Source organism: Rutilus rutilus (assembly GCF_951802725.1).
Source record: "Rutilus rutilus genome assembly, chromosome: 24".
Taxonomy (NCBI): Eukaryota; Metazoa; Chordata; class Actinopteri; order Cypriniformes; family Leuciscidae; genus Rutilus; species Rutilus rutilus.
This window is the reverse complement of record NC_140228.1, coordinates 10766580-10784163: the sequence shown is the minus strand read 5'-3', so window position 1 is coordinate 10784163 and position 17584 is coordinate 10766580. Positions and strand designations below refer to the sequence as shown.

Sequence of the window (17584 nt, the reverse complement as noted above, 5' to 3'; positions counted from 1 at the left end):
TTATAATAGCGACCTCAACAAACGACTGGGTGGTGACCTGTAAGTACGGCATGCACACCTGCAGGAAGATGGATGAGCTGGAGACCAAGGGCTTGTGGACAGAGTGTGTCATCTCTACTGCTCTCTATCACTGCATCTCACTCAACCAAATCCTCGATATACCAGGTGAGAAACAGTTTTTTCGTAAAAAATCATTTTGTTTGTATGCATCCTTTTTTTTTTTTCTTTTTTTTTTCTTTTTTTTATGTAATAAAACCAATTCAACATTTATTTATTTTTATTGGTCTCATTTAAATGCATTTTTTAAATTATTTTTTTTTAACTGTTTTCCCAGAATATTATTTGAGGCATTCAAAAAGTTATGTCGCATGAATTTTTGAAACATAATGTAAAGCTTCGCTAATGATATTTTCACATTATGATATTTTATTTTTAGCTTACATCCAGACGTCTCGCGCTCTGATGGTCTCCGCCTCTCTGCTCGGACTGCCCGCTCTGGCGCTCGTGCTGTTGGCGATGCCCTGCGTCAAACTGAGCCAAGAGACCGAAGACACCAAACACAGACGCGCAGTCCTTGGAGGACTACTTATACTTTTCATATGTGAGTCATTGCTTATATATATATATATATATATATATATATATGGCTGTATATTTAAACAATTTCAATGGCCAATTCTTAAAGGGATAGTTCACTCACAAATCATTTATTCTCCCTCACATTGTTCTAAAATTTGTTTCACTTTATTTGTTCTAGCACTCAAAGGCCTGGTTTCACAGACAGGGCTCAGACTAAGCCAGGATTAGGCCTTAGTTCAATTAGGACATTTAAGTAGCTTTTATAAACGTGCCTTAGAAAAAAAAACATTACTGGTGTGTCTTGAGACAAAACAATGGCACTGACCCAGACAGCAACGTAGTGTCGGTTCAGATCCAGCCCACATCTGGTACGCATGTGGTACCAGATGTGGCCCGGATCTGGGCCGACACTATGTTGCTGTCTGGGGACATATTTTAAGATATGTCAGTGCAAGTTGCTTTCAGTTAAAACAGCTCAAACATGCATTTAAGTCTGGGACTAGCTTAAGCCTTGTCTTTGAAACCCGTTGGGAAACAATTCATAATGTGCTGGTTGTTGCTCTTTTCAATGCATGAATGGGGGCTGAGGGACTCAAGTTAGGAAAGGAAAGGAAACAAAACCAGCATAAAATATAAATTAGAAAATATCATACAAATTTCTTAGAAGTACATGTAGTTCACATGGTTTGTGTGCTGTATTCCAAGTCATAGGATAACCTTTTTTTAACAAATAGACCAAAAGTCATTATATAGTCATTAGGAATAGTTGTGAGTAAGTGAACTTGAGAATTGGATCAGTCTAATTGTGAACAAAGTGAACTGGATCGATCGATTAATTGAAAAAAATATTGTTAATAAACTCTAATGCAAAGACCAATTGTTAGGATTTTCAACTAATGGGGAATAAATAGTATATTTTTAAGTGAACTTTCCTTTCTAAATATGTGGATTCAACATTTTAAAGTAATATTTACCATAAGCAACATTAAGCCTACACTCTTAAAAATATATATTGTATGCTTTCATAAAGAACCTTTAATATCCATGGAACAACAAAAGGTTCTTTATAGTGAAATAAAATATTCGTGCTTAATATAATTAAAAGTTATAAACTTTTTTGGGGAGCCCTTTTGGAACCTTGTGTAAAGTGTTACACTTATTCAACCCCATCATTGTAGTTTTTACCAAAACGCATTTAACCGATAACAATTGTGTACCATGCCTTGTACAGTCATTCAAATTATACCGTTTTCCTGTAAACAACCCACTAGTGTATTACTCCAGAATCGAAATGACAGGAATTTATTACACTCTTGAAAATTTAGCAGTTCTAAGCAAAATGTTAGATGTTGTGTTTGCTCATATCCTCCCTGAAATCATGCTTTCAACATACAGGGCTGAAAATGTCCTTGACTGAAGTAGCTATAAAACATCCAGATTTCCTACATCCTGTTAGAGTGGGAAGAGCCAGTCATGGTCAACTATGTCTGACCCATTTTTACAGGTGTTTTGAGCTGGTTTGCAATTCTGCAAACACTAATAAAACTCCTAATATGATGCTTGTAAGTCAGTCTGTTATTCTCCATGATTCTGCTGTCATTATGTAGAACATCATAGTGCCCTTCCTTTTGTTTCAGCTCTGTGTGGGATGGTGTCGACGGTGTGGTTCCCTATTGGAGTGCTTCATGAGGACGGCCTGATGTCGTTTGGATTCTCCCTGTATGCTGGATGGGTCGGTTCAGCCCTCTGTTTTTTTGGCAGCTCGATGATGATTTGTTGCTCAAGGGGCGACAGCCCAACTCAGAATCCTGAAAACCACTACTACTACTCAAAACACGGTGGAGTTGCTAACTCTGGCCCTCCTATAAACAGTCACGCCAAGAGCGCACATGTGTGAGAGCGGAGATTAAGACTGGAAAAGACGAGTTTACCTCAAAAAAGCTCACACACACCAATGAAATATGTGAAGAATTTCTTTTCTACTGCCATGGTTTGACTGCAAACATGTGATTTGGAGGGAACAGAGAATTCGGTGGAAACTTGTGCTCGCAGACGTTTGAACATTAAAGGCTTTGTTTGAACAGACGGTGAAATGAATCCAAAGGGAAACGGTTCTCTCTTCCAGTTCCTTAGGCATGTGTTTTCATAGACTATTCACACAGTATTCCTTTTGCTACTATATTTTATTTTCCAGTGACATCATTTTAAAACGTTCTTTACTTAATAACTTAAGCTTAATAAGCTTATTAGCTCATGCCGACATATAGGAAGGCATGTACTGACAGACAGACAGGAAACCTGTGTGGTAAAATGACCAGATGTCATCTGCACTGTTTTCCTGGAGAGCGTCTCACAGCATCCTGTACACAACCTCCTAGGAAATCAGCATTTGAAATTTGAGAAAAAATTGTCTGTAACAGGAATCCGGGTCATTCATCCCTTATATGGTCTGTGATTGATTTATTGTGGTAATGTATTATTTTATGCGCTTCTTTGGGAGTTCACTTCATATAATTTCCACTATGTTATGCATGTTGAGTGATATGTTCAAAATCGTCACGCGGTCTCATGATTTAACGTGTCTGAATGAAAACATGAACCCACAAAATATTCTTTAAAATGCAAATCATTATTGTTTTGGCTGATGATGACGACACACAAAAAAGACAGCATTTGTGCTTGTAAAATATATGAATTTTAATATTTCACTTTAAATATATTTGTATATTCTTCTCAAACATATAACCCTTGATCTCTGTGTATTTACACGTGTTCTGAATCAGAATGATTTTACGCACATAGCTGTAGGGAAGAAATGTAAATATCCTCGTGCAAACCTAAACAAGGGTGAAACCACAAGAGTAAGACATTTCTACAAACCAACACAGAAAGAATTTGATATCGATGTTGCAAAATATTTTGAGAACTATTAAGCTTTCACAGGGAGCCAATCATAATATTTCCCCTTGAATTCAAGAGAGCGCTTGAGATTTTAGATCTAACACAGCTGTGAAGATGATGCAAGGTGAAAAGTCCACTCAATGCATCTTTAGGGGGTTTCTGCTCATGTAGTAACAACTTGCATTGGTTTTTACATTAAAGAGGCATCTTGAGTTTTTTTATACGGAGGGCATTGGTTTAGGATCTAAGTAACATCTCAGAGTAAAAGAGTACTGTGCGATTTTAAATCCAACACTGAAACAGCAGCTCACATCAGAAAGACATTATATTTGATTTTAGAAGAATAACATTAAGAAGGGATTATTTAAAGGCACTTAAGAAGCCTTAAAAACAGGTCTAAACATCCCTCTAGATAAGTCACTTATCCATCACAAGGTGCAAATGCATTCAACAACCTGTTTAAGATTTTTTTCACAAAGAAATACACTCAAAAATGTTTTAATAACTAGTGAGACTTGATTAACAACACTATCAAACAGGAAATCCATCAGTGACTGATTTTTTTAAAGTAGAATGTGCTCCGGGATTAACATTTTTGTTGGGACTGCAACTAACCCTAACCATTAACTACACAACCATTTAAAAAAAATTTTTTTTATAGGTTTTGTATTTTGACTAAAATATTTTATATATTTTGTCATGTCATACTTATTTACATAAATTTAAAGCTGGCATGAAATGGAAATTCTAATTGGTTTTCTAAAGGAATGTTAATGATCTTATTGTGAACAATTTATAAATGCATGCTTTTCATTTTCAGAATTTTTTTTATTTTTTTATTTTTTTTCACAACTCGAATTTACGGTGAAATAAAAGACTTCTCTCTGGTAACGTATGCCAGACTTCTCCAAACATTTCGTCCGCTTAAACTCCGCCCCTTTCTTACAATCGAACGCAAACTCGCATTCAGATCTGCCTCCATCCAATCAACAAACAACCCAGACAGCAACATAAGCCGCTTTCCGACCGGAGGAACCTTTTCACAGTTCCTAGAACTATTGGCTAAAGTACCCGGATGTCGGCGTGTTCGCACCGCAGGAACTAGGAACGATTTTAGTTCTAAGATCTCCATTTGTAGGAACTAATTTGGGTCCTACTTCAGAGTAGGGTCTAAACCAGCACTATAGGAACTATCCGTGACGTTAGTGTACGCTGATTGACTGAACGCACGCGGAACACCAGCACCCGCCATTTTTAAAACAGCTAGAATGTAAACACACAGATTATAGCCTATATATTTACTCCATAAACTAACTATACAAACATGGAAAACAGTGATAGATGGGTCTCTAAACCTTTATGCTGAAGAGAAAATCCAACGCAACTTTGAGGGGACCATGCAAGCCAAACATGATTATGTTTATCTGCCCAGCTAGCAACACTGGACATCAACCACATAGGCTAATAACCTTTTTTTCATATACTGTCTACTTTCTATTACAGTTCTATCTAATAACATATTAAACTGTACTGTTAGACAGATTGCTAACTAATAAACACAGAGAATGCGAGCATTGTTTGCTCTGGCGTTCTCAGCGCCGCCAAAATAAAGGTCCGTCGCGCCGTCAAAATAAAAGTCACCGTGCCTGCGTCACTCCCTTACTCCTCCTACCAGTTCCTATGGCCACTTGGCCAGTGCGAACGCAAACAGCAAAACCGAGTTTAGGGGAGAGTAGTTCTTAGAACTGTTTAGAAGTGGACAGTTCCTAGAACTAAGTTCCTAGAACTACTTGGTCGGAAAGCGGCTATAGTGTTGGGCCAGATCCGCCCACATCTGATGTAGCCCGGATCTGGGCTGTCTGGGAATGGATAGAACCAAGTCCCTGCCATAAATGAGCCCAAATTAAATACAATATTCAAACATTTTATATCCCAGACAGCAATATAGTGTCGGCCCAGATACATATCTATATCAGATTTATTTTACCCAAGATAGTGCACTGCTATTGATATGAATAGGATAAACTGTAACACGCAATATGACGGCTCTAGTAATAGAAGTCCCGCCTTCTAAATACAACAGGCAATTGCCACTAGAGTGCATTAGTACCTGCCCACTTTATTAGCAGTGTTGGTTCCGGAATAATATTTTCCATTCACCTTAGACACCTTAGTGTTGGCCTAGATCTGGTAGGCGTGGAATCCACATGTACCAGATGTGGCCCGGATCTGGGCCAACACTATGTTGCTGTCTGGGATATTACTTTAAATTTAAAGGGGTCTGATTATGCTTTTTCACTTTTTCAACTTTAGTTAGTGTGTAATGTTGCTGTTTGAGCATAAAAAAAAGATCTGCAAGGTTACAAATCTCAAAAGTCCACTCCAAGGGGAGTCCACTCCACTCCCTAAAGTGTTAAATATTTTATTTAACAGAATCCACTTTCTAAGAACTACATTGCTCCTAATTAATCACAACACACTGGGCCAGCTTACCAATCACAGCACATTTCGAATTTCGGAGGGAGGAGCTTCATTGAAAACGGAACTAAACAACGTGTTCGGGTTGATGAAATAATGTTAAATAAGTGCAAAATAATGTGTTTTTGAACAATCAAGTATGAAAGCATATTCTAGAACACCCCAAAAACAAAATCAAGACTTCGTAAAAGGGCATAATAGGGCCCCTTTAATTGAAAATCTGTTCACCTGTAAACCATTTGGTTTAGATAATCATTGTCTGTGTTTTATTGTGTTAATACGGAAAGACAACGCAACCTACAATCTGACTATCACGGTATTTAGTTAAGGTTCACTTTTGAATTCGCAATTTGTGCAGTTAGTAATATTAATTATATGTTGTTTATATACTGTGTATTTATATTATTCTCATATATCCTACATTATTACTCTTTTCACATTTTTGTCAGTAATTTCATTGATCCAGGAACATATTCAATTTGGAAAAATCATGGTCACCCAAATCCAACCTCTACTGCGACAACAGTTTAGTCTATATTGCTCACTCCGGTGAATACTCTTCATTGACCAGCTCCTCAAAGCCTTTATTGGTCCTGCCTTTACTTCTGGAATTGTGACTGTTGGATGGTCTCTGTTCATCATCCTGCTGCTGGTACTGATAGCCACGCTCCTCAGCTGCCCAGCCCTGGTAATGTCCCTCCTCTTCATCCATCTGAGGAGGGAGGTCTTCATCAACATTGAAGCTGTCGTCGACCTCCGTGTCGTACCTCTGGTAGGAGCTGGCGTGAGCCGCTTCCTCTCTAGCGCTGAGCTCCAATGAGCTGTTCCACATCCCATAGCTAAAATAGATCAGCACACCTGTAGGGTGAAGAGATGGGGTCAGGTAAGGCCCGTTCACATCATAACTAGAATAATACATTTTAATAATTGTTTTGATAATATGAGAATAGGGAAGTCCACAACATCAGATTTTTTCCAGATGATGAGCAATTAAAACATTGACAGCCAATCAGAATCCATTCGACTTTAAAGAGCTCAAGCATTTAAAGCAGCAGATGAGATATCTTCAGCATGTGCTTATAATAAACAGAATGTTATCATACATTGGTGTGTGGATGCTAATATAGTTATCGTTACAGTTATCTTAATAGTCATCGTTCTTGGTGTGAACGGCCCTTTGCAGATGATTGGTAATATATGGTGCATATATAAAGAGAAGACTTGGCCTACCTAGTGAGCACCACACCACAAAGCGCACCCAGGTGATGGTGGATAGTTTGAGCATGAGGTATATGTTCACCAGCATGGCAGCTGTGGGCACAAAGGGCACACAGGGCGCCATGTAAGGCAGCTTTTTAGGGTTCTCAGGTTGTCGAAGAATAATAACAACCAAAGTAACCATGAGGATAATTATAGTCATTATAAAAGGCAATATTGCCCAGCGGGCTCCTCCTGAAACCCGGTCGAAGCCGTAGATGACGAGCATCCATAGAAAGAAGGTCAGGATGAAGAAAAGGAGAACGCAGGAAGTAACAGTACGCCCTGTTGCAGGAGTAGGCCTATCGCCCACATTCGGCAGGCCCAAACGCATCCGCATAGTGTAATACTGAGACCCCAATAAGCGTTTCAAGAGACCGGAGTCGTCCGCCTCTATGCCATTCTCTCCAACACCGAAGCCAGAACTATCCGACTGGTAGCCCCCAGAATCCGACTTTTCAATCAGCGTTTCGTCGTCTCCTTTGGAGGGAAGGTTCTTGGCCCCACAGGGGTTGTCGGCGTATCCTTCTCCACAAGGTGAGTTCATGTCCTTCTCACTAGCCGCCATTAATTCCTCTTTTCTCTTCCGTTCCTCCTCTTCCTGCTCTGTGAGGAAACTGGTGAAGCTGTCTTTATCAGGCTGATATCGCAGAAGTAGCACACACACCGACACCAGCGTGTAGGCCAGCAGCGTGCCGATGGACATCATCTCGATCAGGTCTCTCAGACTCACCAGGAGAGCCAAAACAGCAGCCAGAGACCCCGATACAGCACAGGCCACCACGGGGGTCTCTGTGTGGGGACTCACAAAGGACAGGAACCTGGCATACACACAAGCAAACTTAGGATGAAATGCCTGTAAAAAATAAGCATATGAGCATAACAAGAAAAGAAAGGACTGTACACAAATAAGCGACTTTATATTACCCAAGATAGTGCACTCCTATTGATATGAATAGGGGAAACTGTAACACCCGCCTTCTAAAGACAACAGGCAATTGCCACTAGAGTGCATTAGTACCTGCCCACTTTTTCAGAAGTGTTGGTTCCAGAATAATATTTTCCATTCACACCCAGACAGCAACATAGTGTTGGCCCAGATCTGGGCCACATCTGGAACATGTGGATTCCACACCACATGTAGCTACCTGGAGGCATTGCAAATTTGGCTGCTGAGTGCACTGACTTCCCTTGAAACTAATTAATGTACCTGAAGAGCAGACCATCTCCCGCCATGGCATAGATGACTCTGGGCATCGGGAACAGAGATCCCAGCAGGCTGACGGTGAGTCCTGCAACAGCACCCACGGCTACGATATACTTCCCTGCCAGGAAGCCATGATCGGCAAACATTTCCATGAGCGGAGCATCTCCATCAATCAGGTTAAATGGCACCAACAATGTCAGAATCACACTCACCTAAGACATACACACAGGTAAAAATTGTATTATTTGGTAGTTTGTCAAAACAATTTACAATACATTGCATGAAATGTCCTCTGGAAAACACTCTCATTCCAGATCTCATTTATAGGTGTGGCTGTGGATGGAGGCTGTAGGATGAGTCCTCCAATTCCAATGTACACTAAGAAAACACATGTGATTTATTTAATCTGTCTCAGGAGGGTAAAAGGTAATCGCTTTCAGATTAATATTTGAAAAAGAATGAGCAGAGGTATTCAGCTCTAGGGATTGGGCCTCTGGGGATAGAGAACTTAAATAAATCTCAGCTCTAAAGTGCTTGAATTCAATTGTGTGAATGTGCAATGTAAGCTGAAATACTTGCATGCAGTGTTTGTCTTTTAAATATTTAAATAACACATAGCTAATATCTATCTAACTATCTATTTGCAGTGCATTTACATTATGAATTGATGTAATTATGAAAAAATGAATTGTGAATGAATTATTATAGAGAATACTACCTGACAAGCCCCAGCCAACAAGATAATTGTGACAATAATGAGAAGAAACTCCATAGAAAGACAAATTATATGCAATTTTGTTTTCTATTTTTAACTATTAAAAACTATGGCTGTCAGTAATAATAATCATGATTAATCTAACAAGCCTTTAGAAAGCAGATTTAACTATAGATTAACTTGATCAAATTAGGTAAACTTGTTAAAAATGATTGTGCTAAGCATAATGAATTATTATCCCAAGTTCACATGCAGTTTAGTGCTGGAGTGTGAGAAGAGTCGCTGTACTCACAGAGACGTACGCCGTGAGACAGGTGACGAGAGAGGCCGTTATGGCATATGGAATGGAAGTGTCTGGACTCTTGGCCTCTTCTCCAGTGGTGGCGATAATATCAAAGCCAATGAAGGCGTAGAAACAGGTTGCAGCTCCTTGCATGACCTACAGAGCACACAATATTTACTGATCTCTATAGTAGGTCATTTTGCTAAACATCCCATTCAATAAAGACATTTTTTCCCCTACAGTTAACATTCTTACCCCTGACCAGCCATAGGGAAGAAACCTCCCATCCTCCCAGTTGGCTCCAGAAAGGAAAAACAGTCCGGCAATCACCATGAAGACCCACACGGTCAAGTTAATAACATTCAGCACATTATTGAGGCCCACAGAGTTTTTCACCCCTAAACCCACAATCGCCGTCACCAACATAGCGATCACCAGAGCCAGCAGGTCTGGATAAGATTCTTCTCCTTTACCTGATATGAGATGCATGGACAAATAAATGAGCTGTGTGATGAACATCAACATCAAGTATGCATAAAGACCCCATACACAGCACAAACAATTTGTGTAGCATCATTACTATGAAAGACACTCACCCAGGCCATTCAACGTTCCAATATGGTTGATCATGTAGCGGCTGATGGTGTGATTGGCTAAAGAGTCAAACATGCTGCTCAGAGCACTGGCCCCCGCAGCTGTACCAATCAGATACTCCAAGATGAGATTCCAACCAATGAAAAAGGCCACAAATTCTCCCACTGTGACATAACTGTACGTGTAGGCAGAGCCTGTTGTCTTGGGCACTCTCACTCCAAACTCAGCATAGCAGACCCCTGTGTGAAAAGCCCTGAGATTAGCTGTTTAGCAAGTACATTATAGAGCAATATACTTAAAGTAATGATTTTTGAAATATTGAGGTTTATTTGGACGTGGCTTTGGTCTGGATTGTGGTTTCATTATCTGATTATTATGAAAATGTAATATATTGTGAAAGTTGACCATGTTTTTATGTTTACCAAGTTTTTGTCAGGGTTCTGTCTAGTCTACTTCTTGGTTTTGTGACAGAGCCCTGACACTCCTGTTTTATCTTGTCTGTGTACCCTGTTTAATGTGCTTTCATGTCATGTTTTGTCTTGTGCTGTGTTGCATGCAGCTTGTGTTTATCACTGGCTGCATGCGTCCTTTCATGTTGTCATGTTGTGTGTGAACACGTGGCTTATGTCATTAGCTGCGTGTTCATGTCTTGTTTTGTTGGGGCACATGGCTAGTGTTTTGTGTTTGCTGGCCATGTGCTCATGTGTTTGCCATGTTTGGTGTAAGCACATGGATTGTCATGTGTTTCCTTGTGACATGTCCATTTCCTGTCCATTGTCTAACCCCGCCCATCTTGTTACCCGATTGATTCATTTGCCCCACCTGTCCTCCCTCATTACATGCTTTGTTTGCTCTCCCTATTTAGTCTCCCTGTGTTTGCAGTCCTGTGCTGGTTTGTTGTTGTATGTACATTGTATGTTTCTATCCAGTCCAGTCCAGTCCTTCTTATATTCAATAAATACCCATTGTCCTGCACTTGAGTCCTCGCTCCTCTCACGTACCCACGCCCTGACAGTTTTATTGGAAATGTAAAATTATTTATTTGTATAATTTATATTGAAAGTATTTTTATATAATAATACATTTATGTAATACTTTTATTTATGTGGAATTTGATTTATAAAAATGTATTTGAAAATTGTAAACAAAGAATAAGAAATAAATTCAATAATAAATTCAGCATTTTATTATTTTTTATTATTTTATTTTATTACTCCATTATTGGTTCTTGTACTGACAAGTCTCAGTCTAGGGGTTAGGATCTGGTCTAGAACTGGGTCTTGATGGGTCTGGTTTACTCTAGTTGGTTCTTAATTATTTTTTTATAAAAACATTTTTTATAAAATACTTTGTCAAATCACAACTTCTGAAGGCTAGCTAAAAGACCCTATAAAGCATAGATTATTGCTGTGGGTTCATGAACTTTAGACTTAAATTTGAAGAATTTCATCTAAATAAAGCAATGAAAACCTCATCACAGCTGCCCGTAACTACAGACAGGTGGGGTCATCCCGCCCTCAAGGGCACATATGAAAAACATAAAATATGCTATTTTAAAGTCAACAGGAAAGATGAGAGGCCGATTTATATTAGAGCACCAGCAGTGATTTTTTAATGCTCTAAATTAAAAAAACCAGTCATAAAGTCTCACCTGACAGAATGGACGCCACAGCTGCAATGATGAAGGACAAGATCACTCCAGGTCCTGCCATTTCCTTAGCAACAAGCCCGGCAACCACATACATGCCAGTGCCCACGCAGCTGCCCACCCCAAGTGACACCAGATCCACTGTAGTGAGCACACGGGCAAGTCTGGTGCCATGCAGGTCATCTGGGCCCTCCAGCATGGAGTCCACAGGTTTAGTGCGCAGGATTCGTGAGTGGAGTCCATACCAGGACGACTCCCACTCAATTCTCCTGGGGTCCAGTTTAGCAAAGACAGCACTCATCCTCCACAACAGGAAGACTCGGATGAAAGAAGGGTAAGGTTTGTCCTCTCTTATGTGACAGTGTCACCTCCCCAATCTGTCGTTCCAGGTGTTTCCTCTAAACTTGTCTTGTATGACTGTCTCCTGCTTTATTCTTTGCTCCTCTCCCTCTCTCTCTTTCTCTCTCTCACTCTCTCTCTCTCTCGCACAGTCTCAGAGAGGATCCATGAGCTGATCAATCAACATGTTCTAAATTGAATCAGCAATGACTTCCTACAACAACAAAAAAAGGAAAGCAAATTACATATCATCCAAAGATAATGAAACTAAGAAAACACAGTGACATCATGTTGGGTTTAATACTGCAGAGAAACATATTCAAATAGCCAAACAATAGAAAGTGTCCCTTCATTCATTTAGGTGAAATGTTGCTATGGTGGCACGTCTCATTAAACTTGCAGATTAGCATATGGAGAGCATCAGATATCCAGTGGACATTGATATACTAATAGAGAGAACAATGTGAGCAGAATGTCATATTTCAGCCTGGGGAAACAGTACAGAAGTCTGTAAATAGAACAAAGTTGGTGCTTTTGGATATAAACATTTTTAAAATGTTGGTGATTAATATGGTGATTCTTTCCTAAAATATAATAGCAGATATATTTTTCCTAAATTAAATAATATGTACTTATACTTATTGCAATATATATATAATGTATATATGTATGTATGTATGTATGTATGTATGTATATATATACTGTATATATATATATATATATAGTATATGTGTGTGTACTAAAGAAATAGAATATGTAATATATTACTACTAACTAGAAATATATAATAAGCATGATTAATATAATAAATTCCCAACAGTCTTAATAAAACAGAAAATTTTCAAACTAAAAAATAAATAAATAAATAATAAATAAAATAAATAAAACTTCTGAAATTTTGTGTTAAACAATATTTAAGATGAGCATCAAATATCCCACTGCTTTGGAAATCCTTACATATTTTAGAGATTAGCATAACAATATCAAAATATAACTTACTTTAGAAATTGTAATGACTTTTGAATGCCTTTTCCCATAACATTTCCAGGCTTGAAAACTATCGTTTTTCCTAACATTTCCATTTCCATTTGCTGTCATCATTTTACCTCACTACTTTCTGTTGTCTATCTGCATGAAGCCCATTTATGAACCGTCGTCTTTGATGTTAGTCACACCATCTGCTTCGATCCACCATGTACCTCAAGGCCTTCTTTTGTTTTTCCCTGCACAGATAGCATCACCACTCAGTGCTATCTTGTTTCTTTCAATCTAATGCAGGCCTGCCGCTCACTGAGACAAGCTGCGGTTGCCATCACAGACCCAAGATCTGCTGGATCTGCCTGTTGGTAATTACCAGTCCCACTGCAGGCTCTGTTCATACAACCTGACAATATCTCAGCTGTTATCAAAACACACGCCAACTGACGCACAGCTGACAGTGATTTACCAGATGATGTCAGATATACAGAGGGAAGTTATATCCACATTATCTTTGGAGTTTGATAGAGAGAGAATGAGAGACCAGACGTCAAACACTCTCAGGTGTCTCCGTAATAGTGCCATATTATAGACATTATAATTATATTGTGGTCTGAGTAACCCATTCACTTTCCTGTTTCTATTTCACCTGGTGGAATTGAGTGAATAACTGGAAATTGAATAATAGAATGAATGCCAGGTCATAAAATACATATGACCTACCCAATCAACACAAATATAAACTGCAATATTTTAAACAATACATACCCAATATGTTAATACTCTTCACAGATTATAGACAAATATAAAAGATTAAGGCTTGCTCTCATCTTCTCTGTGTAGAAATGAATTATGAAGTCTTAAAAGGGGATCTGTGATTACATTTGGTCCTGAGCAAAGAATAGGAAATAGATTATGAGGAAGAGGTGAGATGAATGGCATTATATATAAGGAGAGAAGTCAGACATCAGTCACAATTACACAAAGCTCCAGCAAAATATTCCCTATTGCAGAATCAATACTGACGTCAATGCCGTAAGAGAACTGAAGGAGATGACGCCATTATTCCATTATTTACACAGCACGTTTTTGGATTCGAAAAAAAAGCGAGACGCAGCGCATTGAAATGGAATGGAAAAGAACGTTTTTAAAAGTTTTTTCACTTTTAATGTGCCACTCATGCGGGAGATAGGCTACTGAAAAAGAAACGAGACCGTCAAAGATGTCCGTACACTCTAAAAACTCCTGGGTTATTTCTTCAACCCATTTTCTGGGTTATTTGTGTTGGGTTAAAATTATGGGTTATTTTTTCAGAGAGTAACCATTTTCTGGGTTATAGGGCTAATATTTTGACCCAATTCATGGGTTGTTTGGGTTTCTGGGTTATTTTTCAAAGAGTAACCCATGTTCTGGGTTATAGGGTTGGCTTTCTCTCTCTCTCTCGCCCGCAGTTGTTCTGGAATTTTCTCACAACAGTCGTTTGAAATAACCGTCGCTTTCGCGCTCGATCCGTTTTGGCCTGTGCTTCATCGGTGCAACTTCATCTATATTCAAGGTAAGAGAGTATTTTCAGTGTTGATGTAATGTAAACTTTTCTGTGTCCATGTCCCTGTTGCTAGTTTATCACCATTTGCTAAAAAAAATACGTTGAGAGTGAGACTAGCGTTAGCCGTGGTAATTATGTGGTTGGCATGTAGCCGTGGCTATCACGACAACATCTAGGACAACTCGAGGTAACGTTATCACACACCGGACGCGATTTTGAACACGGTCCTGAGCCGTTGCTGGGTGTCGCGCATAGACAGTACACTATATGTATCTATGGGTGTCGCGGACAGACGCCGGATGGCGCCGCCGGTGTGTGTACACTCATAGAGAATAATGTGTTCGAATTTTTAAAACGCGGCACTGCGCTTCGCGTCCGGTGTGTGAGCCCCTTGAGAGACTGCACGTCCGGTGGCGGTGAGCGATACCTCGAGTTGTCCTAGAGACGCGACGCGGCGCTTCTCGTCCGGTGTGCAAACCCCATAGCCGCGGCTACAGAGCGACGAGGCAACACAATAGTTGAGTTATGTTTTCCAGCTGCGCCGTGCTTATCATATTATACAGTGCTCTACTGGCTGAAGTAGTGAGAGTTAAAGAAGCGGGTCAAGTCTTCAAATTGTTGCTAACCTAACCTCTATATTGCTATGTTTTCTCCAGGTCATCTTGAATGGACAGTTTTGTCGCTGATAAGCTAACTGAGTGGCAGCTGTCTGAGCTGACAGAGAATTTTAGAGGTGAGCATTTTACTCTTATTGCCCTTATATCATCATCTCTCTATACCTACATTTTTTTTAATAAGACTTAAATGTGTCAGTGCAAGATTTTGTTGTGCCTTGTCTTTAAGCTGTTATGCATAAGAATGGGCAAGATATTCACCTTTGCATTAATGTCATTACACTTTTTAATGAAAGAAAAGATGTCATTCACACAAAATGGGTAACGTTAATGCTGCAAAAGAAGCACATTAGTTAACTAGCAATTTGGGCCACGTAAAAAAAATAAAAAAAACTGCACTGGATTCCCTTAAAAGTGATTATTTGTTAGCTTGATAATGAAAGAGTGTCTGGTGAGTGGTTCACAATTGTCTCAACTTATTAACAATACTCATGTTGTCTTGTTTTCTGTCTTTCAGATGAAGACATAGATGAGGAGGCATTTCTTCTCTTTGATGAGGACACTATCAAAAATCTTGTCCCCAAAGATGGCCCCAGGCTTAAATTCCTGAGGCTCTTCTGAGAATTGTTGTTTATTTTTCTATTTTTTATTTCTAATATTGTTATTACAGTGTGACCTAAAATAAATAGGAAAATAAACATGTCCAAGTGTGTGTTTTTTCATATAGATTTTAATTTAATGCAATAAAAATGTAAAAGTGCTTGAAGTGTGTAATATAATGTAAAACAAAGTTTTATTTTCTGAAATAAGGCATACTGGGATAGTGAGGTTAAGTTAGGTTATTTTTGACCCAACTCCTGGGTTAAAAAAGGATCAACTAATTTTTGGGTTATTTCTACCCAGATGTTGGGTTTTTTAAACCCAACATTTGGGTCAGGTATTTAACCTAGAATTTGGGTCAAAAAGCATAACCCAATTTTCTGAGTTGAAATAACCCATAAATTAGTTGGTCCCTTTTTAACCCAGGAGTTGGGTCAAAAATAACCCATTATGGGTTATTTTTGACCCAGGAGTTTTTAGAGTGTATAACGCATGTTTACAAAAACGATCGGTAAGAAACCGTCTGTCACTCGGAAGTGAAAATTCGTCAAATTGAACAGAAAGCACTTCATTTTCGATGAATGGCATTTGAGTTTACCTTATTGGAGCGGATATGTAAATAGTAGGCTCCCCTAAAAAAAAAAAAAAAAAAAGCAATAGATTATTAAATATAGGCCTATGTTAGAAAGAAATGATCAATGATAATGCAGTATGCAAATAAAGGCAAGAAAGGAGACCAAATGTAACTCAGTATGCAAATATTGATGGTGGTGGTGATGGTGATTGATGTCAGCTAGAATATGTCAGCTCAAATATAACTCCTGAAAGATTTTGAAACCTAAACCTTTCTTAAATCTTGTAAAAGTCTCAAATTGTTTATAAAACATTTTTAAAATGCAAGTTAAGCATAATTTAAGCTGAATTTAATGCCTTGTAAACTGTAATTAAAATTTGTTTATCCTGGCCATTTTTTTTTCAGCACCTTGGTCAGTTCCATTGTTGTACAGCTACCATGACAATATGTAATGATGCTTCTAGTAAAGTACTTAGCTTAAATAGTATAAAATGTGGATAATGCACTTAAAATACAGATTTAACATTAGCATACCTCTAAAATAATCCCCAGATTTAAATTGGACTCTTGCTGTTTCTCTTAATCCAAAATATCTGGAGTATGCATGATCTAATTTGGATCCAATAAGTTATTTAACTTGTGCAACCTGTAACCTTTCCATATATAATATTGATGAGGTTCTTCTGTGGTTTGTCAAGGGAGAGCTGAAATTGCTATACTGAGCTGAGCCCGAGCCATAAATGAATTGCTCTTAAAACAGACATAGCCAATACAATTTTCTCCAACCGAGCCAAAGTAAAGCCTGCAACTACTCTGTCCACTCTGGTAAAACAAATAGCTCTAGAGTTCTCTTGCTCTGTGAAACATAAATACAGGTGTCCAGTTTCAAATCCAAAACATTTTTCCTTGGCAGAAAAGGAGCAAAAACTCACCGGTGGGGATTTTACACTGTATGCTTCATAATGTCGATGCAGCGGTACAGGAGGAATCCAGGCAAAGCTTGTAGAGACAGCGGGGGACATAATGCGGAGACATTGTTAATTATTTAGGCTCTTCTCCTTGTGATCAGAGGAGAGTTCATTATTAAAAGATGTGTCTGCTATTCAACAGCTGCCTATTTAGAGATTCCCAGACTCTTTTAGATGGTCATTCTCTGTTAGGTTAGTGTGGGCTACATACTTTATTTCCCTGATGAGATTAGATTAAATGAGCGGTTTGACAGCTATACATTACCAGGACAAATATATAAGATCAATTCCAATCTTTTCCA

At 38.7% G+C, this 17584-nt stretch overlaps 2 protein-coding genes and 1 long non-coding RNA gene across 4 annotated transcripts in view; 2 read left to right on the top strand and 1 right to left on the bottom strand.

Moving 5' to 3' along the window:
• The window catches only part of cldn11b (claudin 11b), a 3424-nt gene extending 186 nt beyond the window's left edge, over window positions 1-3238 (top strand). The window contains exons 1-3 of the mRNA XM_084398704.1: window positions 1-165; window positions 437-601; window positions 2217-3238. The exon at window positions 1-165 is cut by the window's left edge and continues 186 nt beyond it. Of these exons, the coding sequence (XP_084254830.1) occupies window positions 1-165; window positions 437-601; window positions 2217-2476 (590 nt within the window). The 3' untranslated portion in view covers window positions 2477-3238. The remainder of the gene's footprint in view (window positions 166-436; window positions 602-2216) is intronic.
• A 2915-nt stretch (window positions 3239-6153) lies between these two features.
• On the bottom strand, window positions 6154-12052 carry slc7a14b (solute carrier family 7 member 14b). The gene is made up of 7 exons (XM_084398703.1): window positions 11666-12052; window positions 10017-10253; window positions 9676-9893; window positions 9430-9576; window positions 8426-8634; window positions 7189-8036; window positions 6154-6816 (listed from the first exon to the last, which is right to left on the bottom strand). The coding sequence occupies exons 1-7, from the start codon at window positions 11961-11963 to the stop codon at window positions 6500-6502; spliced, it is 2274 nt and encodes a 757-aa protein (XP_084254829.1). The 5' UTR covers window positions 11964-12052; the 3' UTR covers window positions 6154-6499.
• Window positions 12053-14229: 2177 nt separating this feature from the next.
• Window positions 14230-15252, top strand: LOC311284378. 2 transcript variants are annotated; one of them, XR_014626198.1, is made up of 2 exons: window positions 14230-14535; window positions 15183-15252. It is a non-coding gene; the product is annotated as an uncharacterized lncRNA (long non-coding RNA). The 2 variants fall into 2 exon arrangements; XR_014626199.1 differs by lacking the exon at window positions 14230-14535 and adding an exon at window positions 14982-15043.
• Window positions 15253-17584: the final 2332 nt, after the last annotated feature.